At 44.1% G+C, this 21593-nt stretch overlaps 1 protein-coding gene across 2 annotated transcripts in view; it reads left to right on the top strand.

Annotated features, from left to right (window-relative positions):
* Nucleotides 1-21593, top strand: part of AFMID (arylformamidase) — a 142252-nt gene that overhangs the window by 35651 nt on the left and 85008 nt on the right. For both annotated transcript variants that reach the window (XM_086949464.1, XM_086949463.1), the window contains exons 3-6: nt 174-278; nt 12084-12132; nt 15633-15718; nt 17225-17297. In XM_086949464.1, the coding sequence (XP_086805590.1) occupies nt 174-278; nt 12084-12132; nt 15633-15718; nt 17225-17297 (313 nt within the window). The remainder of the gene's footprint in view (nt 1-173; nt 279-12083; nt 12133-15632; nt 15719-17224; nt 17298-21593) is intronic.

The raw sequence follows: 21593 nt of genomic DNA, 5'->3' as shown, positions 1-21593 counted from the left end.
CAGGTTTATATAAATGTTTTATTTTGCCATTTAAAATGTTTGCAAGATCAATTGCTTTACCAATACTTGTGTTTGCTTGATATTAAGTCTGTTGCCATGTTTTAGCTGTTTTTGACCCTATGCTCTTTTCTTGGTTTGTGATTTAGGCTTTTGTCTTTTTTTGGTCTCTATAGGTACACAGAGATCTCGAGGCATTGCACATACTTTGCTGAATATCTCTTATGGAAGCGAGGGTGGAGAAAAGCTAGATATTTACCTGCCCAGCAAGTCTATTGATGGTATGTGACGGATACTGTTTTAATTGGGTTTATTAATAAAGGAACTGCCTGATATTTAAATCAGTTATCATTTTCCTCGTGTGCGAAGCATTCCTTTTACATACCACTCCAACTGTTTTGTAAATGAAACAACTTTATATATAGCATATACATTGAGTAATCACTGAGAACAGTGTACCGAGGTATCACTTGTGAAGCATGTTTTAATGTGCTTAACCCTTACATGATCAGTTGTTCAAATGCTTCTTCTAAGACTGCTTTCTTTCATCTAAGTCCCACTGCTGGTGACATGTCTGGCATATTATCCTGGGAGAATGGATAACTTGTCCTGTGTTATTACCATGGTCTAGGGTGTTAGTGGTCTTTAAAAAACCCTTATTCATGTTGCCCAATGAGTCGGGGGACTTTCTTCAGGACCAGTGTTGTGCACGCTACCAAGTTAATGGCGTGCGTAGGTAAGCTGTTGCACTTACCCTTCTTCTCAGGTGTTATGGGTCTATAGTACCTATAACTTCCAGTTCAGCTTGTGGCTTTCTCGTGGGTCACGCAGAGGCCTCCTCACTTACTATGGGGAGTCAAGGTCACGACTTGTGCTTACTCCATCTGCTGTGCCCCGATTGGGCAACGCTAAGGCTGAAACATGCTGACCACCCACGTTTTTAAAGTAGGTGCTATAGAATAGTAGCCCTTCTAGATACTCACAACCCTTTTTAATCCTTGCCCTATCTCCAATAGAATAAAACACATTGTTGAGAGATGGAGAGAATTTTAAACTCACTTTAATCACACTTTCACCATTTCTGATCACTACTGTAATCACCAGTAGGTCTCCCTCCGGGTGGAGGAAAGCATATTGAAGGACCCAAGGATGATGCTTTTCACATAGGTACACAAGCGGATAATCAAGATATACCACCACGGTACGACATACGTGAATGAGGGTTTTTTAAGACAGCTAACACTCTAGACCCTGGTAATAACACAGGACAATTGATTCATTCTCCTATGATAATATGACTATCGTCCGGAAGCCAAATGGATCTCAGCTTCTGTCTCCCTTGATTGATTAAAAAAAGACATGTCAGGCAGTCATATATATATATATATATATATATATATATATATACATATATATATATATATATATATATATATATATATATATATATATATATTACTGCACGTTCCTCCTCTCATCCGTTGGTTCGGAAAGAATACGGCTGGCACACTGGTATCCGTTTGAAGAATTTATTTACACCAAACCCCCCTCACCCCAAACAGACGCGTTTCGCCTTTGCAGGCTTCGTCAGTGTTAAAGTGTAAATATATATATATATATATATATATATATATATATATATATATATATATATATATATATATATATATATATATATATATATATATATTCACAGAAAAAACCATAGGTTATAGTGGATATATAGTTAGGAATTTGCATTTACAAAACCTTGAAAATTCAATGAAAAAACCATAGGTTATAGGCCATATATAGTTAGGAATTAGCATTTACAAAACCTTATTTTACTCGCATAAAACCATTGAAATTCCATATATAGTCAGAAGCGCTAACTATATATCGCGCACCCGCAATCCACTGCTGATGATGTCACATATTACATCATTCATGACATGGTCAGTGACATCACTGATGACATCACTGATGACATCTCAAATGACATCACTGATGACAACTCAAATGATTGTATGTGTCTGTAAAGTTTAAATATGTTTCACATATTGAAGAATGAGTGGATGTATAAGTGTCTGGATGAAGAATTTAGTAGGTGCATGACTGATTGTATGAGTGAGTGATTAAATGTGTCTCACTGAGTGCATGGGTTAGTGACTAAACTGTCTTAATTTGTGCATCAGTATGTTTGTTGTTGTGTAAGCTGCTGCATGTGTTGATCAGTAGCTATAAGAGTGGCCATATGGGTTATTGATTGGTTGCCCAAGTATTTGAATGGGAGGCTGAGTGTGTGTGTGGGTGGCTGGGAGGTGCGTGACTCTGTACATAGATGTGTAAGCAGTTGATTCACTAGGAGTATGAGTTCAAGAGTGCATGTGGAAACAGCTATATGGGCGGTTGACTATGCATGGGTGTTTTGGTGAGTGAATGGATTTCTCATTGCTACATGAGCAAGTAAGTACGTATGTAAAACACAATACATGTGAGAGTTGAGATATATAAATAACTGAACATAAGAGCCAGTGAATGTGTGAGTGGCTGTATCGATCACTGTGAGCTTGTATCAGGGATTATATAAGAGAGTAAATATGTGTTATTATATGTTTGAATAAGTAAGATGTGTATAACTGTATAGTTGAGGAAATGGAGGTGTGATTGATTCTTTGCATGACTGACTAGGTGTGTGAGTAACTCCATGGATGACTGACAGTCTGTGAGTGTCTGTTTATACTGAGTGTATGTAAGGTTATATTAGAGTCTGAAGAGGTTCATTGTATTATCACATGAGTGATGTGATCAGTGATGACAAATGAGATGTCATCAGTGATGTCATTTGAGTTGTCATCAGTGATGTCATCAGTGATGTCATTTGAGATGTCATCATTGATATCATTTGAGTTGTCATCAGTGATGTCATTTGAGATGTCATCAGTGATGTCATCAGTGATGTCACTGACCATGTCATGAATGATGTAATATGTGACATCATCAGCAGTGGATTGCGGGTGCGCGATATATAGTTAGCGCTTCTAACTATATATGGAATTTCAATGGTTTTATGCGAGTAAAATAAGGTTTTGTAAATGCTAATTCCTAACTATATATGGCCTATAACCTATGGTTTTTTCATTGAATTTTCAAGGTTTTGTAAATGCAAATTCCTAACTATATATCCACTATAACCTATGGTTTTTTCTGTGAATTTCATTGGTTTTTTAATAGCAAATATGAAAAGCTTTAAAATGTCAAGTACGTGATAGATAAAAACATTTTCGTATTTATGCACGCTGATGTGCTTTGAACGCTGCACCCCCCCCCCTCCCCTCTTTTGCCTTAGTAATACTCCCTCTTTGCAGATACTGAAGGGTAGTTAACGCAGGCCTTTACCCCCGTTGTAATCCGTCGTGCCTCCTTGTCTCTCCATTTGATTGATTGTTGTCCAAGCATTTACTGTTTTAGAATTGGTTCTCTTTGGATCATTCTCTATTTACAAACAAGCACAAAGTCGCAATACTCTGTTTAGTCTTTGCAGATAGTGAAAAATCGTGTAAAAAAATAAAAGTAATCGAGCAAAATCAGTAGGCCACTAATTGGATCTCTTTTTGACCTCGCTAAAATAGAAATATTAGGAACAACCCTTCTTGAGAAATACGAAAATAGTGAGATGAACTGAGCTCCACACCATGAGGGCTGCAAGACAGCTCGGCTCCATCACCCATCCCGCACAAAATAACGACAAACCCTATGCAAATATTAAAAATATAGACAACACACCAACAAAGAAACAGGGTAAAACATTTTATTAAAAAACTATTTACATAACGTTGGTTTATAAGATGATGTCAGTAGTGGACCGATGTGTGAATAGATCGAAAACAGCAAAAGGCTCCAAGATCCAGATAGCAAGCTCCTGGATGTTGGGTGCCATAGTTTAGAGTTCTGAATTTCAGCCTTTTTCAATGCCTGTGCTTTGTTGAATCAAAATGGCGGCTTGACACAAAGCTGACTCAAGCGTTGTTACTGATGCTATGCAGACCAAAACTGGTTTTCAGTTTGTACATTTTTCTAGATTTTTCAATCCAAGTTTGGTTGACTTTGTAGAACGATGGCTTCAGATTTTCAACATACGGTGTGGTGGCGCTGACTGGGAGGGGGCGCTTCGCTCCTGCCCCCTCCCCAAGTAAGATTTTCATACGTGAAAGTACGTTAATGGTTTTGGTCCCTGAGATGCTTCGATGTCACTACCATTCTCAAATAGCATAAGTTCTGGATGTTGGGTGCCATAGTTAAGAGTTCTGAGCAGTGCTTGTAACACTGTCTGAAGCTTATTTCCACCTACTGCAGCTTCACTATTCTCAAAGTAAGTGAGTGTCGTTTGTGGACCTGACTGCATTAGAAAACAATGTGATATGTTACCTTCCTAAACAGCTTGACGGAGGCCCCTGAGGGGCGGTGTGATGGCCATGGACTCGGAGAAGACGCTTGGCTCCGACACCCTCCCCAAGTCTTATAGCACTGGTGTAGCCTGAGATCGCCCCCGACATAGGCGGCCGGCTCCCGGGGTTCGGCGGAACTTTTTGCCTTTTGATGACTCTTCAATTCTGGACCTTGTCCCACAATCCGTTTGACCTGAAGACAAGCTGTAGTGGGGCGCCCCTTTATCGTTTTAGTTGCCATTCCGCCCGCTTTTGCTACACTGTGCCTCTTCCGCCATTCAGCTGTTTACCGCCCGCTCTTGCGACTACAGCGTCTCGCTCACCATGTAGTTGAGATGCGCCCGCTCTTGCGGTGCAGCGATAGGCGGCTGCCACAGGACTCTCAAAATGGCGGCCGGCTCTTCGGTTTTGGGCCTGGTCCACTAAAATGGCCCTGCGACACCTTATAACTCGGACGCTTGTCTGCTAGGGCTTGCGTCCCATTCTCGAAAAGCGTCCCCTCAGCCGTGAAGATTCTACAAAAGTCTTGGGGGCCTCCGACTCCCGCAGGCTTCTGGTGGGGAGCGGCTGCCATGATTGCTCGTGGAATGGCCACGACTGAGCTACGAGATGGTAGTGGTCTCATGCTGACGCCAGCTTTAGTCTGAAACATCCAGAAACACTGTAGACTACCAATTCGATCAGTTCCGGTAGCGCCCCAACATGACCCGGAAGAGAAGAACTTGCCCTCCCCTCTTTGACTGATGGTTCTTGTTGCCTGTCCCCTCTGTTGTCATTTAACAGAACTTTTTGGACTGCTGAAAGGGGTTGTGTTCTGAACGCTGGTTGGTGGAGACATTTAGACTATATTCTTGACCTACGTTGTCGCGTAATGCGTTTTATGACACGCCGCGTTAGCGCACCCGGAAGTGATCCGAGGCGCGGCGCGCAGCGCGTAACGTAAGCATAACAGGTCATGTGACTTGTTAATAAAACTTTTCATTGGTTCATTTTACTTTTGTTAATTTAATGATGAAAAGCTTGGTCATATGACCTAAAAATTACGCTTTTTATTATTTTCGAACAATATTTTTTTTTCAAACATATGTTATAATATTCCAGGCTAATGTACTTTCCCGGAAAATTTACAACTGTCTTGCAAGTAAAATATATTCCTTTTTCGAGAAAAAGGGCGTTTCTTCCTTCCATGACGGAGCCGTTGAGTAAAAGAGATTCGGCCTGCTGTCTTAGTCGCCGATACGCCTGATTATCAGATTCTTATCGATCACTTTATGTTGCAGACATGAAAAACACAACTGCCCTTGACCATTTATCTTTACTGCGTTCCTACATATTATACCTTTTATCCGTCATGTAATTGGACTGCTTTATTTCACTTGCCTTTTACTGATTCGAAAACAGTCACTAAAAGTAAAAACTTTACAAATGAAAATACTACTACCGTGTTTTGTTTTAAAAACCTTTATTGTAAAAATGTCAGTATACAAATACGGGCCTACAACCACGTGGGCCGGCCACGGAGCAAACTGAAATCGTATATGATGAGGAGACATTTACACTGTAGAAGAACGTAACGAGCGGGCCATTAGGTGACAAGAACAAAGGTGTCTAACAGTTGCGGAATCGGTGGACGTACATTTTGTAATTAAAATACGACAGGGCCACTTACAATAACATTTTCTAGATATACATTTGCGGGCAAAGAGTTACGAGTCCCATTTATACCGGCGCCATTTTGGGCGAGGCCGGGCAGGTCCAAGATATAGTCAAAATGTCTCCACCAACCATCGGCCAGAGCAGAACCCCTTTCGGCCCTTTATGCTACAAGATGGTGTCTTCCATTCAGAAAATATTGGTGGCAGCATTTTGAAAGGAAACAGAAACAGCCGTTCTCCTAGTGAGTTTCACATTGTTACATTTAGGAAGAATGTTGAAGAGTAGTATGTGGAAAATCTGAAGCCATTTTTCTACAAACTCTCAATCAGACTTGGATGGAAAAAAAAAACCTGAAGAATGTACAAACTGAAAACCCATTTTTGTCTGTATAGCACCAACAGTAACGCTTGAGTAAGCTTTGTGTCAAGCCGCCATTTTCATTCAATCAATAGCGTCCCCCTGCACACATTCAGGGACCTGGTCGTGTCTTCAGATGAAACGCATTGTAGGAAAAGAAGCAGAAAGGAAAAGGAAAAAAGTTCCGCCGGACCTAGTGAAGCTGCAGCAGGTGCAAATAAGCTTCAGACAGTCCTACAAGCACTGCTCAGAAATCTCAACTGAGGCACTCAACATCCAGGACTTGCCATTCGGATCTTGGCGCCTTGTGCTGGTTCCGACCTATTCACACATCAGTCCACTACTGACATCACCTCATAAGCCAACGGGGCACCCCACGCCGACTTTCGGCGCAGCATTGTAGGATGGCCACACCAGTGCGGCAATTTGCTGGACACCACCTCGGTGCCATCCAGATCTCGGCGCGTTCATTCAATCAATAGCGTCCCCCTGCACACATTCAGGGACCTGGTCGTGTCTTCAGATGAAACGCATTGTAGGAAAAGAAGCAGAAAGGAAAAGGCAAAAAGTTCCGCCGGACCTAGTGAAGCTGCAGCAGGTGCAAATAAGCTTCAGACAGTCCTACAAGCACTGCTCAGAAATCTCAGCTGAGGCACTCAACATCCAGGACTTGCCATTCGGATCTTGGCGCCTTGTGCTGGTTCCGACCTATTCACACATCAGTCCACTACTGACATCACCTCATAAGCCAACGGGGCACCCCACGCCGACTTTCGGCGCAGCATTGTAGGATGGCCACACCAGTGCAGCCACTTGCTGGACACCACCTCGGTGCCATCCGGATCTCAGCGCGTTCGAGTCACTGTGCCGGAAGAGTGACCGGAACTCAGCTGAACACGCCGTCTTTCGGCGCAGCATTGTAGGATGGCCACACCAGTACGGCAATTTGCTGGACACCACCTCGGCGCCATCCGGATCTCGGCGCGTTCGAGTCACTGTACCGCAACAGTGACCGCAATTCAGCTGGACACGCCGTCTTTCGGCGCAGCATTGTAGGATGGCCACACCAGTGCGGCAATTTGCTGGACACCACCTCGGTGCCATCCGGATCTCGGCGCGTTCGAGTCACTGTACCGCAACAGTGACCGCAATTCAGCTGGACACGCCGTCTTTCGGCGCAGCATTGTAGGATGGCCACACCAGTGCGGCAATTTGCTGGACACCACCTCGGTACCATCCGGATCTCGGCCCGTTGTGCTGCCTTCGGCCTATTCGCACATCGGTCCGCTACTGACGCCGCCTCACGTGCCAACGGATTTTCTACGCTTTTTGTAGCCCTATGTCGCATAACAGGTCATGTGACTTGTTTATAAAACTTTTCATTGGTTCATTTTACTTTTGGTTTCCTAAAGATGGAAGGCTTGGTCATATGACCTAAAAATAACACTTTTCATTGGTTTAGAACATTTTTTTTTCCCAAACGATGAAAGCCCCACCTTGTTTCTGGATCATTCAGACTGAAGCTGGCGTCAGCATGAGAGCACCACCATCTCGTGGCTCCGTCGTGGTCATTCCGCGAGCAATCATGGCAGCCGCTCCCCACCGGAAGCCTGCGGGAGTCGGGGGCCCCCAAGACTTTTATACAATCTTCACGGCTGAGCGGACGCTTTTCGAGAATGGAGCCCAAGCCCTAGCAGGCAAGCGTCCGAGTTCCAAAGTGTCCCAGGGCCATTTCAGTGGACCAGGCCTAAAACCGAGGAGCTGTCCGCCATTTTAAGAGCCATGTGGCAGCCGCCTATCGCTGCACTGCAAGAGTGGGAGCAACTCAACAACATGGTGAGCGAGACGCTGTGGCCGCAAGAGCGAGCGCAACTCAGCTAGATGGCCGCCACCTGGGGAGGCCCGTTCACGCCGGCTCCCCCACGCCCCCCCCCCGAGCCGCCGCACGCCAATTTTCGGAGCAGCATTGTAGGATACCAAAACCAGTGCGGCAGTTTACTGGACATCACCTGGGTGCCTGTCGTACATGTTGTGTCAGCCATGTGACACTGGACACAGACCGCTGCTGACGAGGCCTCCCCCCGCACCACCCGGGACGCCCCACGCTGTTTTTCTGTGCTGCATTGTAGGATCCCTAAACCAGTGCGGCACCCAGGCGACATCACCTGGGTGCCGTCCAGAACTCTGCACGTTGTGCTGCCTTGGGACTATTCGCACAAAAGACCGCTTCTAACCATTGTTGCTTTTTGTGTTGAGAAATGTTTAAATGTTTTTAGTTTTTGTTCCGTTTGTTAAAGTTAGTAGTTAATAAAGTTTTATAACCTTACTTTGTTGGAGTGTTATCTATTTTTTTAAAAACGGGTGAATGGGGCCTTGAATCGGGTTATTGTCATGTGTGGGCTTTGGAAATGTGCTGCTGCAGGATCGGACATTTCAAACTCAAATGCACGTTCTTTTTCTTACCTTTCCGAAGCATGGAGCGCAATAGCAGGCAGAGAAAGGGTGATGCACGTGTTGAACACTACCTGACCTGGCAAGTTGCTGGCAGTGCCCCCCCGTCCGCTCCTGAAAGAGGGCACACACACACCGCCGCCCCGAGTACTTCACAAATCTTTAAAAGACCATGCGCTTGTTCATGAGGCTTAAATGGTTTATCACCTCTTCTAGAACCCCTGCATCGACCCTCTGACGTTTCCTGGAAAAATTACCATGTAACACAATACCAAGCCCTGTCGGCTGAAACCCCCAAGGAATCGTGGGGCATATTATCAAGGGGGTTTATCTCCGCTTTTTTTGGCTTTAAAAGCCATGAAAGCGGAGATAAAATTATCTCCCTATTACCAAGCTGTCGCTAACACCAGTTAGTGACAGCTAAAAGGAGATAGCGACCATCTTGGGCCCCGCTTTGCATGTCAGTGATATTTATCACTAATGACATGCAAAGTGGCGTGCCAAGATGTTAGCGACTGGAAACAGTCCCTAACATCGCTACCTTCTATTACCAACTTTTGGAGATATTCGCGCTAAGCGCGAATATCTCCAAAATCTAACACCTGCCCTGAGCAGTTCTTAGCCATGTTATCCAATGGGAGGTGGATAACATGGCTAAGAGCATTAGGTCAATAATACATGAATATCGCTGACTTTTCTGCGATAATAGCAAGGTTTATCTGCGATAAAAATCGCCGATGTGCGGCGATAATTTTTGTCTCTAAACAAGTTAGAGACAAAAATTATCGCTAGTTGTTCGTAATATGCCCCCGGGTTTTTGCTTGCAGAAATCGGGAGGCGGGAGACTAGCACTGAAATCAGTAGTCACACGCCTGAATCAGGAGGATTGGCATGTCTGAATTCTCTACAGCTGGGGCCATAAACTACATCCGCAGGGTTAGGTGATATCCTGGGACCAGCCTGGCATCTAAAATGGCTGCCGTGCACGACAAAATTGTGGCATTCGAAAAAAAGGCAAGATGGCGCAGCCGCTGGAAGAGATGTATCAACATATATCAGCCTCCTCAGCCACCCTCAGGAAACATAGGGGATTAGGATACCTCTCCCGCACCCCCTTATACCTAGTAATTTAATTAACGAAGCACAAAATGGCGATTTCCCGTTTCGCTACCAGTTTGCGGCCCAGTTCGCGGCCCGTGAAGCAAATGGCGAATTCCCGTTTCGCTACCAGTTTGCGGCCCAGTTCGCGGCCCGTGAAGCGCTTCTACCGTGAAAAATCATTTTTTTTTTTATTTTCCCCACGGGACCCTTTAATAACCCCAACAACATTCCTAGGGGGTGAAGAGGGGGATACCTTGCCCCCTTTCATTAAATTCCCCCTTAGTTTTTCACCTTTTCTTCTCTCTCGATCCTACCTAGAGACAAGATGGCGGCCGCTCCGAACTGTCACGCAGCAAAAAAAAAAGAAAAAGCTCACGCACAGCCGCTGGAAGAGATGTATCAACATATATCAGCCTCCTCAGCCACCCTCAGGAAACATAGGGGATTAGGATACGTCTCCCGCACCCACTTATAACTAGTAATTTAATTAACGAAGCTCAAAATGGCGAATTCCCGTTTCGCTACCAGTTCGCGGCCGCGCTTCTACCGTGAAAAATCATTTTTTTTTTATTTTCCCCACGGGACCCTTTAATAACCCCAACAACATTCCTAGGGGGTCAAGGGGGGGATACCTTGCCCCCTTTCATTAAATTCCCCTTTCGTTTTCCACCTCTTCTTCTCTCTCGATCCTACCGAGAGACAAGATGGCGTCCGCTCCGGACTGTTTAGAATGTTGACAGACACCGGAGAGCCAATCAGCTTTCTGCGCGCAAAGTTCCGATAAGCGAAAAGTAAGCGGACCGGATCGCTGCCCAGAGCGCTGTTACAGATATATATCTTGGTTTGAACGTTAATTTCTCAAAAACTACTGGAGCACATATATTGAGACCTAGCAAAGGCACATCGGGCTAACAGTCCCTACAATTTTGCCAAGTTTCGTGCAAATCCATTCAGCCGTTCGAGCTAAAAGTGAGTCCAACCGCCCTATGGAAAAATGAATGGGAAAAACGCGTTTTGGGACCCCCCTTTTTTCTCGGCCCCCCCTTGACGAAACCCCCCCAAATTTTCAGGGGCTGCTCAGAATCAAAATGTGCCATTTTCCTGAAAATTTCAGCCGATTCCGTCCACAAACGCCAAAGTTATTAGACATAGAATTTTCAAAAGTCCCATAGAGAAAAAATCCTAACTATATATACCTACTGGCGATAGCCAGTAGGTAATATATATATATATATATATAATGAAGTGAAAGTGGTATTGATGAACATATTCCTGACCTAGAACCACTACTCTCTGGGTCTGATGTGACATTTCATCTGCACCCCGGTCTATTACTCTACTGTTATGACTGTGTTTTGATCTGTTGGTTTTACCTCCTTATCCTGTACCTTTTTGGTTTCATTCTGTTGTTTGCTCTTCATGCCTCTTCATTCCTTATTAGTTATAAAGTGCTCTGATACTCGCAGGAGTCTTGTTCCCTCTATATAAAACTTTTTGTTTTTAAAAAATACATTTTACCTACTATTTAGGGTTATTCTCTTCTCAACTTGTTTGACTCTCAAAAGGGAGAGGAGAGCAGAGTGGAACCCCGTAATCTGGATTGATAATAAAGCCTCAGACCTGACAGAAAGAGAAGAAAAGTAACATATGTAGCCCAAATGTAGAGGACATGGGCAAGGAAAGGCACGCAGTCTGCAGTCTGCAGCCTTGAAAAAGTCCAAAGGATGAAACACGTGTCAGTGGTCTCTTTTTGTGCTATGTGTATCAAGATGTGTGATGTACACAAGGAAGAAAAACTACAGATAAAAGAAGAAGAAAATACTACGAACTATATTTGTTTTCTACTTTATAGTCTTTACTTGCCATGATTTAGAGTGTACCCTCTGGGTGGCAGGTGGCTAGTACCACAATAGCACCATGATTACTATTTGTTGTTGCTGATTACATCCCGAAATTTTGCCATAGATGTGCATTTATGTCTGGCAGAGCCACCGCTATATTATACTTACGCTCCTCGTCGGGCCGGCGCTACAATGCCCGATGGGTCGGACTGAAAAACAATAACTGAAGCATGTTCTACTAACTCTATTTCAGCTTTCCCACTTCTTGTGTACATCCATGGAGGATACTGGCAGGAACTGAGGTGAGGACACTATGTTCAATGATTTTATTATCTGTGAGTTTGGAGGGCTGTAGAGATATCATATATGGAAGATGAATAATAGCATTGCAAAATAAAATGTATGTCTCCATCTTATGTATGGCACAGGTTTCTCAAAAAGACAGCAATTCCCATGTCTTTATTGATGTATTTTCACAAAGGTCTTAAGTTGAATTATAATCTTAAAGATAGCGTCACTGTACATAGACACAAGACCAATTGTTGTGCCTAGGTATCCTTGAATGTGGCAAATTCTTGATTACATGTGAAACTACATCCTAGGCAAAAGAATCTGACTAATTGCCACCGCTCACTTGCACTGCTGGCTTTTACATTCCAGAGTCCCATCATTTGCTGAGCTTTAATCGGAAAACCCGGCATTGCAAATCCATAACCTAATGATCAATCCTCATCAGAACTTGCAAGCTCAGCAACAAACCTTTGTGAGAGCAATATTACCCAGTGCTGGATGTGTGTGAAGCACTTGATGTTCTCTTCCTCATTACTGCCTTTATGAAAGAAGCGACACTTGGCCCTTTGTGCCAAAACTTTACATATACTCTAAAATCCCCTACTACTCCCTCCCTATCGAATTAAAAAGACTCCTTTTCACATTTCAATCTGTTTTCTCTCTAACAGGGTGGGCCTTTCTTGGGTTAGGCCAATACCTTTGGAGCAAGCGTTTTGTTCTTTTTGAAATACGTTTACTTTTGCTGTGTTTTCCTATGCAGTTTTCATTCCAAGAAAAGGAGCTGATGCTGGCCTCACCAGTAACTGCCCTGCTTCTTGTCATCTCGATGTTTGCAGTGCACACGTGGATGGCAAGACCTGGACTGGTGTTGTCCATCAAACTGTCTCTGCAGCAGAGGTGGCCAGGCTACTACTGGTCTCGACCTAAGAAGGCCTCTGGTCTCTACGTTTAGGGAATACAGCCTATAATGCTGCTTTTATCAGTAATAGCATTCCTCTTTAGAAGACATTCTCCTTCAGATCTGTGAGTTTCCACCTGATCTATGATATATTTGGTCACAGTTATATCATAGAAACATCTGTTCTCCTTTTTCTTTGCTCCAGGGATCTGAACCCATAAGATTTTTTTTCTGCCAAGGGCTTCTAGAGTGATTGCATCTGCTGGGCATGGTCAATGTATGATATGTAGGCAGAATTTTGAGAGAGTCTCCATTTTTATTTGGGAGAAGAGTTAAAAATGAAATGTTAAAATTGTGGCCGTCACAAGAAGCCCATTTTGGGGGTACAGATGAGCCCCATGGATAAGGATAGAGATGAAAAGAATAGACACCAGTGCAAAGAATACTAGCAGTAAGTAATCAGGGCAATTCTGTTCTGTTTGCAATTTCCAATTTCCACCTAAGCCAAAGAAAAAGGATCATGAAAAGATTTGCAAGTGCAGAAATCTCATACAAACTTTATAAGTAGCTACACTATAAACGTACAAAGCGAACCTCCAATTTACACTCCTCTTCAGGTCGATGAATATTTGCCACCGTATTAGAATGGAGCACCACCCAAAACACCACTCTAAAATAATCATTGTCTTAAAGTGTTTAATATTCGGTTAATGATGAGAGGTTTGACGAAGTGTTAAAAGTTTATTTTCTGTTTAAGAGATTAGTCTGATTTTTTGTCTTTTTATTCAGATTAGTTAAATAACTCAATTTATAGAAATATTCTGAACATTTTGGTTAGAACAAGCACATAAAATAACATGTTCCATAAAGGAATGAATCCCTATTTTAATCTAAAGGACCTAACCTTTCCTAGTAAGAACCTATAATAAGTTCTTTTTGGAAAAAAGCAAGGAAAATTGGAGCAAAAGACTAATAACTATGAAAAGGTTAAACTCCCCATAAAGAGTAGTTCTTTGAACTCAGCCGAGTTACCTAACAGCTGCAGTAGTTACCGTTAAAACAGGTAAAAATAATTAATCACAGCAATAGCTAGGATCGGCGTAAAGATAGGAAGTCTCCTCACAAAGAGTAAGGAAAACATAGAAATCATTGTTAGCAGTAGTTTATGGCAATTTGGGTTATCTGAACAAAGTGCTAAGGGACATGCAGGGTAGGGGTGCATCGAATGCCTTAATCTTTAGCTAGGAGACATACTATATAGAAAGCACAAAACAAGTTGCAAACTATGAATGTTGAATCATTTTTGACCCATAGCAAAGGATCTTCCGATGGTCTGTCATCTTCTTTCTTGATTCCCTCGGCAAATGTCCAGGTCGACATGTTGTTATTTGAATGTGGCTACAGCGTATTACAAAAAGATACATCTAGGAAGGTTCTAATGAGAACCTTTGCAGGCCAATCTGCTAGCTATTGCCCCATTCTGTTGCAATGGACTACTTTATGAAATGAAACATTAATATCTAGCATGCCCTGGTGAGATCACAGAATTTAAACCTACAGCGAGCATTTTTTTTAGTTAATATACTTGTTCATTATAAGCATGTGGCAGACGAAACGATGTAAAATATAATTAAATCATATGGTGTGAGGAAGGAAAATAATCCATTTTGCAGCAAACAAAACATTTCACAAATATGTTAAATTCTACAGTTCAGTTTTAACGTTAAATCAGCATTTACAAATAGGCATTTATTTTATTAAAGGAGTAGGAAAGAATCAAGTAAATATTGAGGCCTAGCAGTGAAAGAACAATAGAAATACTATCGTTCTGAAGAAATAAGCAGCATTTTCACTTTTTGCTCTATCTACTTAAAGCACATTTTCTATCCACTATTTTGGCATGCATTTGCTATGTTAACGTTAAAGCACATTTCAACTGTGTTATGAGGTGAATTTACGTAAAAATGTTCACCTTCCACAGGGGAAAGACAATGAATTACTTTAATCCCTATGTAGCATGCAATCATAAAGCCTACTACTTTCTAACAAGGTTATTTTTTTTAATGAAAATATCACTGCGATGACACAAGACTTGAACTGGGGGCTTCAAAAAGGAACAAAGGCAGGGTAGCCTTTGTGGTAAAGTTGCCCTGGCATGCAGTACAGGTGAAGGTACATATTGGGTCCGTAACTGCACATATTAATACTACAGACAAAAGTCACAAAATTCACAAATACTTAGAATTGATTATAATGTTTAATGCAATTGACCAATCTATGGGTAATGGTAGTCCGGGGTAGCTTCAATTTCAAAAGATTAGTGCGACAGTCACTTTGACCAGATGGCCCTTCAGTGGCTGGGTCTTCATGTCAATGGCTTACACTGGTGGAGACAGCTGAAGCCTTGCCTTTGAAAACCCGGTGCTTTCCCGGACTCAAACAGTGTGGCGAAACCACACATTTGACGGGTGCGAGTACGCCAATTCACGGTGATGCTCCGGCTCTGTCAAACTCAAAGTAACCCCCCCAATTTCAAGCCAGGATGAAAACCTTGTGTTCACTGGCACACTTACCATTTGTGACGTCTTGGCCACTGCCTATTTCTTTTTCTAGTAAAGAAGAGTCCGGATTCCTGGCAGCCCCCATGGTAGCGAAGGGGATCGCTGTGGTGGCAGTTGATTATGACATTGCACCGAAAGGTAAATGGCACCAATAATGAGTTTCAGGTTTACTTGTGTGTACTTAGCGCTGGGATGCCCCAAGGTAGCCATGCGCGCAATAAATGCTGCTTCATTCATTCATTCATACTATCACTTTGTGCAATCTGTGCAGCATTATTTATTGAAGGGGAGATATTGATTTTCGTTTGTTTGAGGATGTGAACACAGTCCGTAATGGGAATTGCTTTATTTGGTTCAGCAAGGCCTTGAAGACTTTACCTTTTCACAAACAGCCCCTGGTTTCTAATGTATGTGTTCCTGTTATTCCTCTGTGGCTCCTCCTAGGGTTCTGTTACTTGTGTTATGATTTTGTGTCTGGTCCTGTAACGATTTAGTTTATGGTGTGTGCCTAATAAACGTTCAAATAAAATCTACAAAGGTTGCACAGCACTATTTTCTTATCATTATCACCAGTGCTAGTGTGGGTTTATTCTTTACATCGGAAACGGCTCTGTACGAGCAGCAGGGCACTCTTCCTTCTCAAGCTTCCTCTGCTACTTGCACCTCAATGTAATATCACCCTCAGGAGCGGCTCTTCCTAAATGGCAGAGGAGCGTCGCCTCACCTGCTGCAAGAGCAGCAGGCAAACACAAATAAATAAAATGGCATATCAATGTAATTTTATTTTGCCACCAGCTTGTGCTGTACAGTGCGAGGGTGGGGGTGGGGCTCATTCCTGCGATTGCAAGATGACTGCTGCCCCTGCCAGTCCGCATGTCAAATTGACCGGCTGTCTACAGCCATCCTATCCGACATGCGCACTTTGGACCTAGCAATCCATGGGCTGGGAAACAGCCTCGGGATTGCTGGCACAGGCCCTCAGCCTCAAATGAGTGTTGGGTTAGCCTGCTCAAACCACTCCTGGAGCTGCTCTCATGCTGAAAACAGGTTGAGAGCAGCTCCAGGATTGGTTGGATTCACATTCCATGAGCAGAAAGGATGGTTCTTCCCTTTCCTGCTCGAGGCCACAAGGAATACTGGCAGAGAAGTGCCACATCGGGCGGGAGCCACAGCCGAGTTTATGGCGAGTTGTGCGCAATCGCACAATCCATCATATGTTGTTACCTCGAGCCACCTCTAATTTCCCTCCTTGGAAGACAAAACAGTACAATGCCAGCACCCGTACCATACCGTCTGCACAGACAACTCAAGAATCAGATGAACACACAGGCAAACATATAAGGTGATCAGGGTGCATACACCTCACTCAACCGCGACTATAGACAATGGGAAGAAAGGACAGAAACACTACACCAGTCCAGTGAGACAGTGAACCAACATACAGAGCGCCAAAAAGCATGCACCCCAGAGATCAGGGCATGGTATAGCCTAGAAGCTTGCAAGGCACTCGCACCTCTGGCACAACAGCATTGTGCCACAGGACACTCACAGCCTTCTGCAACAGAAACAGGTGTGCAAGGTTTGCGCATGTCCAGTGACTGTTCTGCCTCTCAAGCTGTCCTTCGCTTCTCTGTCTTCTCACAGGTCACATGAATATCATTGTGTCTCAGGTCAGGCGCAGTATCGCTTTCATCACTCAACAATATCCCCTTAACAAGTAAGTTATTATATACAGATTCTTTTTACCTTGAAAATGTTTTATTGAACTGATAATATCCTAATGAGTAGCAATGGAAAACAAGTTTTAATTCAAATATTCAAAAGATATATGTAACAGAGAATGGTGCATACGAGATACATTGGTATGGTGCTAGAAAACCAGTGAAACATGAAAAGGTGGCATATTTTTGTATAGTTTTTTGAGGAATAAGCAGAAGAGAGAGAAAGAAAAAGAGAGAAAAGAAGGGAAGGAAAGAGGTAGGAGAGAAAAAAGGAAGAAGAGAAGCGTTACAATATATCAAAAAGAAGTCAGCCTAAACAAATCCAATTATAATATAATACTCAAACAGCATTTTAATTATTGCATGTAGTCATGGAGGTTGAAAGTTGGTATTTCTATCAGTAGACGTGACAGAGAAAGTGTTTAAGTGGTATCCATGGCAAATCCGTTAAATCATGAGCTGCGTGTATGTTGCATTTACTGTATAGAGCGATTATCCATTCTGAAGCTTTTTGTCATGTGTGTGAGCTCTGCCCCCGCCATCACGTGTCTCTTCTCCCACTGCCACGACTGCAGAGGCGGTGTAGTGACTACTCTACCGCTGTCGTTACAGATGAGGGACTCTGCACTCGCTTCACAGAGAGAACAAGAATGCTGCTCCCTTTGTCGTGACAGCAGAAACACATTCATGTTGTTTTTAACAGGAGAAACATCACCATTTACAATTTCATAGCAATAAACAAAAAACAATACCATCAGCAGACAAGGTGCTACCACCGATTATTGAAGGAAACAGAAACAGAAGTGGATCATAAAGTGCAATAGCATACATTCCTATAACTAAATATCAGGTAATCAAAAAATCCATACAATACAATACAGTAATATAACACTCGATCATGTCCAGCCTGAACCACGAACATCCAACCCCTGAATGGATCCCACACACGTTTGAGTCGAGTTCTACCCTTGTCATTATCTAAAATGGCCAATCTGAAAGAGCATACATTAAAACATTCTTGCCACCATACATTTGGGTTGGGACCTCTTGACAACCAATATCACCAGCACCAGTAAGGCCAGAGAAATGACAAAAAAAGTATATCCCTTTGATGTTATGTGGAATTGAAGGTGAGTGCCCCAGTATTATCAACTCCTTGTCCCAAACCATGTCAGTATGAAAAATTCCATTAAGCTTTAAAAAATTGTGTTTCCAGTATCCCCAAATGCTTGTAAAAGTGGCAAAAATATGGACCACTTCTGCCGTCAGCCCCACACCAAAAGCATTTCCCATTCTGTTTTATCTTAATTTTATACAAGCGATGTGGTGTGTAATAAGAATCATTTATACATTTAAAGTGGTGATCCTTAACTAGAGAGACATTCAGCGCACTGTGCAGCGGTGTTACTGCCCTTAATACCATTGAAATGGGTCTGCTCTCCATTCAATCTCCGCCAAGATGATCATTTTGTAGGCCAAACTTATTATACCTTTCATAGGAATTCTCATAGGATGGTCAAGAAAATTGTTCCAGGAGCAGTTCACCTCCCCCTTTCAGGCTCATTAAAAGATAACAAAGTTGGAGATACCTGAAAATTCCCTGTAGGGAGAGAGAGACTGTGGCTGAAGAACCTCAGAGAATAATAGTATGGTTTCCTCAGACATTTGTCCCAGAGTGTAGAGTTTGAATTCCACCCAGAACTCATGCAAGCTGTGGTGAACTAACAGTGGCCGATTCGGATTATAACCTAGGAAAGTGTATTGGCTATAAAAGGTGATGCCAGAGGCTAATATTTTACTATAGATCCAGATTTGATAGTGGACCAGTGAGAGCTTAAATCTTGTCTTCTTAAAATACAGTGTCAACGTTGCCTAGCCGCTTTGCCGCGCCGCACATTTCGCCGCGTTGTGGGCAAATTCCACGCGTGCACAGATCGGATGGCCCGGCCGTCAGACACACACGGCCACCATGAGGTCAGACGGCCGGGGGCCGTCCGACGCATGGAAGAGGCTAGGACAGGTTAATGCTCACTTTGCCACTGGATTCAAGCTAGCCTGGCTGATGAAAGGTTTTACCCAGAAACTGGTCCCAGGATGCTTGTTTCCGGTTCAGGGAAGACCTGGCTTGGCAGTTCGGGCTGGACTGTTACCATGAGGCACAGGGTCAAGACTGATTTGCCTATAGTTGGGTATGAACTGAGGTGGCGAAGTGAGCTAAAGAACGATGATGGATTCAAACCAGATCAGTGACTGGGGGTGAGTGTCTGAAAAGTTTCAGAGCTCCGCCCATCATCTCCTTGTGTTTGCTTTGTTCACCCTAAGTTGGCAGGGTATGCCCAGACCTGGGTCCCTTGCTCACTTTGCCACTGGGTTCAAGCTAGCCTAGCTGATGAAGGGTGTTACCCAGAAACCGGTCCCAGGATGCTTGTTTCCAGTTCAGTGAAGACCTGGCTTGGCCGTTCAGGCTGGACTGTTCGCATGAGGCACAGGGTCAAGACTGATTTGCATATGGTTGTATCTGAACTGAGAATGATGATGATTCTACCCTGATCTGTGACTGGGGGTGAGTGTCTGAAAAGTTTCAGCGCTCCGTCCATCATCTCTTTGTGTTTGCTAGGATAGGTTAATGCAATCCCCAAAGGTAACTAATCTGTAAATATAGGACTCTTGGCGGACATCCACAACGGACCTTACCTCTGTGGCGACTGGAGTTTTGGTGGTAGAAGCTTAGTCTCTGTTCTGCTACACAGCGACCCTTCAAAGCTAGCGGTACCCGCTGCGCGGGTCCCGCGTCGCGTGGGAGAGAACAACTTGCACCCTTCTGTCCCCTGGGCGTGGAGGGACTTGAGGATCCTTGTTTCTGCAGGGCTGCGAGCAGGCGGGAGGCGCAGGACTACCTGTCCCAGGAGCGCCCGCCCGCCCTAACTCATTCCACCTGGCCAGCTCTCCCTGCAGGCTCCTCCCCCTTTTCACCCTAGTATCCTATAAACAAGGACGTCAGTCCCGCTGCGCGGAAGCGCGCGGGAGCGCCCGGGAGAAGCCCGGGACAAGGGCGGGACCGTTTTAGGCCGTTCGAGGCCTGAGAGGCCTGGGCTGGGCCACGTTATTTGGCCCTACGATCAGCCATTGCACGTGAGTCTGTTACCTTTACCTTACGACAGGCCACCCACTGACCATCATGTGCACACGAACCACGCGAAGTAAAACCGCAAGGGGACTTGGTGGCTCTAGTGGGACCTTGGATGACTTTTTATTTAAGACTAATATGGCGATTGACCACGAAATTAACAAAATGCAACACAGAGTCTCTCTTGAACTTGATGCTGCCCGTAAATTGTCTCTTAATATTGCTTCCTCAAAAAAATCGTCACTTGGGAACCTTGCCCTAGCACTTACCCCTGAGAGGACAACAGGCCCTCGCCCTTTGCTAACTACAGTTGATATACATCACTGCCCCTCTCAGCCCTTAAGTGATCTGGTTAGGGAACCTCCATCTAACCCGGTGGAGGATGTAGTGCCAGTTAAACCTGTAGTCAGTACAAGCTCAAAGGCGAAGAGCAAATCACCTAGGGCTGCAACAAGGGCTTACACCACTGCGAACAAAAAGGCGCTGCAGCAAAAAAAGAGCTTGGCCAGATCTGCCTTTGCTCGCAAGAAGGCAAAAATTGCGAGAGCTCAGTTCTTTAATTGCCGACGCCCTTTGTCTGCCTCAGCTCATGGTGAATCAAACGATAACACCCACACTGACAGCATCGCTTGTGCCACCACCCATGCTCCAGATGGAGCTTCGAATGTCACCAAGGTGGCGGCTTCCCCTGGCTTACGTGTAGAGGGGTTAAGGGAGGGAAGTTCGGGTGGGGCGGAGAGGGACAACGGGGATGATGAGGTATTTATACACACTGTTTGGGTCACTCTTAAAAAATTACTCACCCCCTTGGAGCTCAAACTCACTAGAATAGAAAACCATCTGCTTGAGATGGATAAGACAATAGTAACACTGGCTAGTCTTAGCCTCAAGCAAATGGAGTCTAGACTCTCACAGGGGGGGGGTCCACCATTACAATGTCTAGAAGTAGATGCATCTGCTTCGCTTATCGAACGACCCAAACCTGTACCCAAACCACGCACAATAATAGGGAGTAGTACCCCCAACATCCCAATTGCAAAAGCAGGCCCCACCAATGTGCCCCCTGCACCGCCCCCTGCACCGCCCAAACCCAAGCCTGTTGCGCCTCTAGCAGGGGCCGATTCGCACACTGCAGGACCAAAACCTAAACCTCCAGCAGATCGGC

Source organism: Lissotriton vulgaris, unplaced genomic scaffold (genome assembly GCF_964263255.1).
Source record: "Lissotriton vulgaris unplaced genomic scaffold, aLisVul1.2 SCAFFOLD_2294, whole genome shotgun sequence".
In the NCBI taxonomy this organism is placed as follows: domain Eukaryota; kingdom Metazoa; phylum Chordata; class Amphibia; order Caudata; family Salamandridae; genus Lissotriton; species Lissotriton vulgaris.
The sequence above is the reverse complement of the archived record's forward strand: the minus strand, read 5'-3'. Positions and strand labels throughout refer to the sequence as shown.